The sequence below is a fragment of the Hyperolius riggenbachi genome, chromosome 10 (genome assembly GCF_040937935.1).
Source record: "Hyperolius riggenbachi isolate aHypRig1 chromosome 10, aHypRig1.pri, whole genome shotgun sequence".
NCBI classification, from domain to species: Eukaryota; Metazoa; Chordata; class Amphibia; order Anura; family Hyperoliidae; genus Hyperolius; species Hyperolius riggenbachi.
This window is the reverse complement of record NC_090655.1, coordinates 30,382,916-30,391,103: the sequence shown is the minus strand read 5'-3', so window position 1 is coordinate 30,391,103 and position 8,188 is coordinate 30,382,916. Positions and strand designations below refer to the sequence as shown.

Sequence of the window (8,188 nt, the reverse complement as noted above, 5' to 3'; positions counted from 1 at the left end):
TATGAGAGGGCCAAGTCTAGAGTGACAACCAGGCAGTGGGCTTGTGTGGTTGGGCAGATGATTGTACCGTCGAAAGTGACATAGATGTCGGTGGGGGGTGAGACGCGGGTGGAGGGACTTGCCACGGGTTTTGAATGGACAGCTTTTTATGCAGCTACACGCATGGACTGGAAGCGCCTAAATGAGTAATTCCCAACCTTTTTGAAGTCATGACACATCACGCCAAATGCTTAGATCTCTGTGACACATCACACATGTAAAATAGAAAACAATAACCATGAAATGGATGGAAATACACTTAAACGCCTTCAGGCTCAGTATAAGTAGTTTAGTTAGCCAAAGTATAGGTGCCACCAGTAAAGGTGTAGGTACCCTCATTATAGGTAGCCAGGAATAAGTGCCCTCAGTATAGATATGTAAGTGAAATCGGTATAGGTGGCCAAGCACAGGTGCCCCAGTATAGAAAGCCAGGTGTAGGTGCCATCAGTATAGGTAGCCAGGCTTATGTGCCCCCAGTATAGAAAGTCATGTGTATGAGCCCCCAGTATAGAAAGTCATGTGTAGGAGCCCCCAGCATAGGAAGTCAAGAGTAGGTGCACTCAGTTTAGAAAGTCAGGTGAAGGAGGCCCCAGTATATAAAGTCAGGTGTAGATGCACCCAGTATGGAAGGTCAGGTGTAGGTGCACGTAGTAGAGTGTGCAGGCGGCCGCGGATCACTCGCCAGCTCCGTGGATTCCAGCGCTGACATCTCCTTCAGGGCCCGCTTTGTCTCCCTCCTCTTATGTGCTCTGCCTCCACTCTGTGTTTACTGTAGTAGTTAGAGCAGGGCTACAACAAAATGGCCACAGATGTCCGCATTTGTGGACATCAACGGCCATTTTCTTGTAGCCCTGCTCTAACTCTACACGGAGCGAAGGCAGATCAGAGCAGCGTGTGAGGGAGACAGAGTGGGCGGTGACACATACCGGAGGCTGCTGCAACACATGAATGTGTCGCGGCACATGAGTTGGGAAACTCTGGCCTAAATATTAATCACCAGGAACTGTGGTGGCCTAATAGCAAGCCAGGTCTGTAAGTAATATTTCACACTAGTGATGGTCAAGTAGAGGCAAATAACTTCGAGTTGATGCAAATGTATGCAATTTTGTATGCAAATTTATGCAGCTTGAAAATGAACCAATTCAATCCACTTTGGTAAAATTCAATTGGTTTTCATTTTCAAGCTGCATAATTCTGCAAATAAATTTGCATCAACTCGACCATCACTATTTCACACATGAATTCATCACTTGGATATACTACACTATCTAATGCTCCTGGTATTTTCTGTTTCTCTCTTCTTCTCCCAGCTCCTGAGGTCAGTCACTCGATTTTTGACCCGACAACCCTCATTTTAGAGACTCGAGTCCCAGTTCCTTGATAGCAGGGGGGGAATGCCCCGGTAAACCGAATTCTTCGTATAAGATTGGGTACAAGAAAGGGGGTGGGTCAGTATTATAATTAGTTAGTAATATAGCACCATTGTCTGTAGCGCTATAGAGTATATTGTCTTGTCACTTAATTGTCCCTCAGAGGAGATCACAATCTAATCCCTACCATAGTCATATGTCTATGTATGTATTGTGTATGTATCATAGTCTAATGCTAAATACACACTTGAAAGATCACAGACCAATTTTACCCCCTTCCATGTAGTATGAGAGCCATACTCTACACAGTCTATTCTATGGAGCTGAACTCCCCATCAGATAGAAATCTTAGCAAGATGCTGCACACATGCAAAAGATCAGTTCCTGCAAAATGCATTCGTAGTCTATGATATCTGCAAATCTCATACACACCTTGTTTAACAGACATTCATCTGCAGATCAGACAATCATCTGAAAATCCATCCTGGTGGATCTGATCTGCAGATGAATGTCTGTTAAACAAGGTGTGTATGAGATCTGCAGATATAGACTATGAATCTATTTTGCAGGAACTGATCTTTTGCACGTGTGCAGCATTTTGCAAAGATTTCTGTCTGATGGGGAGTTCAGCTCCATAGAATAGACTGTGCAGAGTATGGCTCTCATACTACATGGAAGGGGGTAACATTGGTTTGTGATCTTTCATGAATCTTTCAAGAGTGTATGTAGCATAAGGCCAATTTAGAGGGAAGCCAATTAAATTATATGTTTTTGGGGTGTGGGAGGGAACTGGAGTGCACGGAGGAAACCCACACAGACACAGGGAGAGCATACAAACTCCTTGCAGATAGTGCCCTGGCTGGTATACCAACTGGGGGACCAGCGCTGCAAGGCGAGAGCTCTAACCACTACGCCCCGTGCTGCCCAATAAGTACATACCTTGCCGTGCTGCGGGAACAAGCCGAATGATGCTTGAATCATTATCCCATAGGTCAGAGCAGCAATCAAGCTTTTCATGACAACGAAGACGCCTGGATTCTCCAACATAATGGGAGACCTGTAGGGTGATGACCGATACAGATTAGCAGGCTGGAATGGTGTCCCTCTGCTCAGACATCACATACGGCTCGATTCCCTAAGCATTACCGCATTGGGTAATTCAGAACGCAGCTGATTTTACCAAACTTTATCAAATGTCCATTCACTAAGGCTGTTACCGCAGGGCAAGCTGAAATTACTGATCAGTGAGGTAAATGGCCGACTTTGTGCGCTAAACACCTCAGGAAATGTCAATTTACAAAGATTAGAGCATGCAGTATAACCGAGTGAGATGTGCCGGATTTATCTAGGCTAAAGCTGTCATTTACTAACTATCAATAAAATGTTACAGGCAAAGGAGGCAGCCAATCGGAGTCGTCACCTAGTCCTACTACTCCCTCTGTTGGTGCAGATTAGGGATGATCAGTGATATGCAAATGATTTCTAAGTTGATGCAAATGTATATGCTAATTTTTCCAGCTAAAAAATGGACCAATCAATTTACACCTGGGTTTAAATTGATTGGTCCATTTTCAAACTGCGTATATTTGCAGAAAATATCAACCTAATATTTTTTTTTTACTGAACAGGTTTTAGTGAATTGAGCCCATAGAGCAGTGATGGCTAACCTTGGCACTCCAGCTGTGACAATACTACAAATCCCATCATGCATCTGCCTCCCCGAGTTATGCTTAGAGCTGTCAGAGTATTTACAATGCCCCATGGGACTTGTAGTTCCACCACAGCTGGAGTGCCAAGGTTAGCCATCACTGTCATAGAGCAACATGCAGACAGTAAGTGGCAGTCAGCTGTGCTATGGACACAACCCAGTGAACAATATTTCCCACCTTTAGTTTAGACTCCATTAGAGCTAAGCATGCTGGGTAAATGCAGGGATCTCACCTTCTCACCAATAAGGGCACAAGCGCTGTGACGCCAAACAAAGCAGACCTTGACAGAGCCGTCTCATTCACTGCCTGAAAGAAATTCACAATTAAAAACGGCCATCTGGGTGAACATAAACATTTCTCAATTCAGGTCTATCCCTTTTTAGAAAAAAAGACTGTACAGCTTTCAATAAAGCTAGCCTGAAATCCACTGGCCTATAATTGAATGTAATACTTTCAACTGGATCCTGCACTTTGCTGTAATGCTCTCTGACAACAAACTGCAGCTTGCATAGCTGGTGAAACAGCAGGTCAGACAACTCCTCTCTAAATTTACCTGCATATCATGTAGATGTACATGCATATCAAAATCTTCTCCATTGGAGGAATTTCAACCAGTTTAGTGCTACTCCCTTTTATTCCCTAATAACTTTATTACTACTTACAAGAAAATGATCTATACCTCGTTTTTTTCGCCACCAATTAGGCTTTCTGTGGGTAGTACATTTTGCTAAGAATTATTTCATTCTAAATATGTTTTAATGAGAAAAATAAGAAAATAATGGAAAAAAATTCATTATTTCTCAGTTTTCAGCCTCTATAGTTTTAAAATTAAACCTTCTCCTGTGGATAAAAGACGCATTTTATTTGCCCAGTTGTCACGATTATGAAACCGTTTGAAGGGACTCCAAACATCTAAAAAAATAAAAGTTGTACTCACCTGGGGCGTCCTGGCTCCTCTCCTACTCCCCGCTCCGGAATGGCTGACCGGCCGCAGCCCGGGCGACACTCGGCCGGGCTGCTCCTTCCGTGTATGACGCGGCTGACATCACACGCTGGCTGCCTCGCGTCATCACGGCGGCCGGCGCTTTAATCGCACATGCGCAGTACTTTCACGCCGGCCGGCGTGTGACGTCAGCCGCGTCATACGCGGAAGGAGCAGCCCGACACTCGGCCGAGTGTCGCCCGGGCTGCGGCCGGTCAGCCATTCCGGAGCGGGGAGTAGGAGAGGAGCCAGGACGCCGTCATGGGACCTCCCGACCAGCACTGGGCTGGAAAAAGCCCCGGGTGAGTACAACTTTTATTTTTTAGATGAGCTCGGAGTCCCTTTAAATTATGTCCCTATCACAATGTATAGGGACATAACAATATATTATTTTGAAATATAGGTGTTATTTTTCTGTTTTGTTTTTCATTTGTCCGGTCCATAATTACAAGCCCCTATGTACTTTTTATAAGTGTTTTTTTTTTATTGGGGGGGGGGGGGCAGCTTTGGTAATGCAAGTTATTAATTTTATTAGTATTGGTTAAAGCCAGTGGTTACCAATTAAAAAATAAAAAAGGCAGATACTCACCTAAGGAGAGGGAAGGCTCAGTCCTAATGAGCCTTCCCTCTCCTCTCCCGGTGCCCTCGGTGCTGCGCTGGCTCCCCCGTTCGCGTCCGCCGCCGCAGGGACTTCGGAGGTCTTCGGGAGCATTCGGGCTTCCGAAGACGGGCCGCTCCATACTACGCACGCGCGAGTGCGTCAGAGAGGGCGCTCGCGCATGCGTAGTATGGAGCGACCCGTCTTCGGGAGCCCGAGTGCTCCCGAAGGCTTTCGAAAGCTCCCTTCGGCTGCGGAAGTGGCAGTATTTGACCGAACTGGTCGAATACTGCTACGGGGGATCCTGCGCGGGACCGGGCACCGGGAGAGGAGAGGGAAGGTTCATTAGGACTGAGCCTTCCCTCTCCTTAGGTGAGTATCTGACTTTTTTATTTTTTAATTGGTAAACATTCACTTTAAAGGGGAACTGAAGAGAGAGGTATATGGAGGCTGCCATGTTTATTTCCTTTTAATCAATACCAGTTGCCTGGCAGCCCTGCTGGTCTATTTCTCTGCAGTAGTATCTGATTAAAACCAGAAACAAGCATGGAGCTAGTCTTGTCAGATCAGACTTATAAGTCTGAACCACTGAAACACCTGATCTGCTGCATTCTTGTTCAGGGGCTATGGCTAATAGTATTAGAGGCAGAGGATCAGCAGGGCTGCCAGGCAACTGGTATTGTCTAAAAGGAAATAAACATGACAGCCTCCATATACCTCTCTCTTCAGTTCCCCTTTAAGTATGTAGGTGTCTGTATGTGTCATTTTACTTTTTGGCCACAAGATGGCGCTCGTGAACACTTTCCGTTATAGAAAGTGTTCACTTTTTTTTTCTACATTTAAATACAATGTGACGGCTTACTGTTTTATGAATCGCGGTCACGTCCATTCATTCCAGGCATTGTGATTGGGTAGAGGACCACTCTGCCAATCGCTCAACATGGAATCCCGACGGAAACGGCGGCGGGAGCGGCGCACACACGTGCGGAGCAGCGGCGGGAACGCGTGATGTATTAAAACATTAAAACGTTGCCGTTAAAAAATGTATTAAAACGTTGCCGTTAACAGGCTAAAACATGACGTTTTAATACGTTAGAATGCCGGTAAATGGTTAACAAGCTGCATCCCAGCAGGAAGCAGTGAGAGGAACTCTGTCTGTACAGAATAATACAGCATAAAACATCCCTGGCATGCCTGCTTTTAGTGGTGGGTGGGGCTTGCAGAGTGTTTAGCGGAAGAGGTGACGTTAATTCACCTCTGCTGCATGTTTTTCTTGGTCCTCGGTGTCCCACCTCTCTGGTAACAGCGCCCCCTGTGACCACTTGCTCTCTGGCTACCTAAACGAGGAGAGCTCTGCCTATATATGGGGGGGCTCTTGGGATACTTATACCCTTATACTGGGGGGCTGCATCTCTAATCAGTAAGCCAGCACCTATTCAGTTGGAGACCTTAGGCAAGTCTCCCTAACACTGCTACTGCCTATAGAGCGCGTCCTTGTGGCTGCAGCTCTGGCGCTTTGAGTCCGCCAGGAGAAAAGCGCAATATAAATGTTATTTGTCTTGTCTAATATTGGAGGCTCCTGCGGCTATCTATGGTGAAGGGGGGGGGGGGGGGGGGGTGGGGTGCATCTGGCCAATTAATACTGGGCCCTCCTCTGGCAGCCTATACAGGATTGGAGGGGGCTACCTCTGGCTAATACTGGGGGCCACCTCTGGCTAGCTTTATTAGGGGCTACCCAATACTGCGAGGCACTTATGGGAGGGGGCACAATTTATACACCCTCGCCTAGGTGCTCTATAGCCTAGAAACTGCCCTGATCCCTGCAGAAAAGCACTTTGATGATTAGCCACTTCGTCCACAGGTCAGTAGATATACGTCCTCTGGGACTTCATCTAAGCCACAGGTCAGTAGATATACGTCTTGTAGCAGAAGCAGTGCTGTGCAGGATTGGGCTTGCTCCTGTGCACATTTCTGGCACTATCTGATGCAGCACTAATTGGTGAATGGGAATATAAGTTTCCTGAGCTAATGAGATTGATTTTTACTATGAAAAATACTTGTATTTTCTCATTTCATAGTGAAAAACACACTCTGTAGCATTATTTCAGAATCAAATATCTTCACCATTAATTGTGACAGGAACATAATCTAAGTTTTGTGATAAGCAGTAAGAATTGCCAAACAAAATGTGTGTTTTTAATCTACAGTAGCACTTTTTATTTTTAAACTGGAATTGGTAAAACTGAAAAATACATGTTTTTTCTATTTTTTTCTTTGTTTTCCCATTAAAATTCATAGAAAACAAAATAGTTTGAGGGAAAAACGGCATACAATGAAAGCCTAGTTTGTCTTGAAAAAAACAATATATATTTCATTTCTGTGTCATAAGTAGGGATAAAGTTATTTCTGATTAAATAGGGACATAGCTAAACTGTCAAAACTGCTCTGGTCAATAAGTACAAAACAAGGTCTGGATGCGAAGTGGTTAGTGCAGACTCTGGGACCTGAACCAATAACGCTAACAAAAGGACATGAGAATTCTGGAACATTCTGTCTAATGAACCATAGCTCGAAGTCAAACTCCAGTTGTTGGGAAATACCTTTTTTCCGGCTTTTCGGGATACTCCAACAATGTTCCCTGCTGCGTCCACCACCTGAATTCCTTCCTCCCGCTCAGCGATTCTCATTAGGAGGACGTTCATTCCACCCAACAATGCTGCAAGACACATGTCACATTAACCCCTTAGCAGCTTCAATAGAGTTATCTCGTTTAGGATAAGTGCACTGCTGTTGGCCTCAGTTGGCAGAACTCGTGCTGTAATTTATTTGGAATGCATTGATCTCTCGCTCTACTAGCAGAAAATACAGAAATGGAAAGCAAAAGTCCTCTTAGTATTGTCTCACACTGCAACTAGTGACAAATGACTATAAATACACATTGCAGCAATACTAATTAGCAGCAAGGAAATGTAACAATTAAAAAATGTGCTAAAATTGGCTTGGAGCACTTGCACGCCTCTAAATAAATTGGCTGCTAAAGGGTTAAGCATCACCTAATACAAAGGTCACATTTCCATGCAATCAAATGATTGATCAACCCTTCCAATGGACCAGCCAGGAATTCCATATTAGTGTGTTCGCTGATTTTTTCTTCTCCACAATTTCCTGTGGCCATCAAACAAAAGTGCATTGTATCCTCTGATGAGATTAATCATTTGCACAAACACTCAGTGCAATGTGTACAACAGATCTACATTTAGCATGTTCGATCGCTCAGCCTCAGTTATGAGCTGTTTCTGATTAGTATGAGGTGGAATTCACATCTGCTACGTACACACTTGCGACTATGGTCATTACTAGCTGCCGACAATCGGGTATAGAAGTTTACCAAACGTTCATTAAAGAGACTCCGTAACAAAAATTGCATCCTGTTTTTTATCATCCTACAAGTTCCAAAAGCTATTCTAATGTGTTCTGGCTTACTGCAGCA

General features: G+C 44.6%; 1 protein-coding gene across 1 annotated transcript in view; it reads right to left on the bottom strand.

Annotated features, from left to right (window-relative positions):
* SFXN4 (sideroflexin 4) overlaps positions 1-8,188 on the bottom strand; it is a 31,332-nt gene that overhangs the window by 2,051 nt on the left and 21,093 nt on the right. The window contains exons 11-13 of the mRNA XM_068255499.1: positions 7,299-7,414; positions 3,351-3,424; positions 2,349-2,466 (exon numbers count right to left, since the gene is read on the bottom strand). Coding sequence (XP_068111600.1) covers positions 2,349-2,466; positions 3,351-3,424; positions 7,299-7,414 — 308 coding nt within the window. The remainder of the gene's footprint in view (positions 1-2,348; positions 2,467-3,350; positions 3,425-7,298; positions 7,415-8,188) is intronic.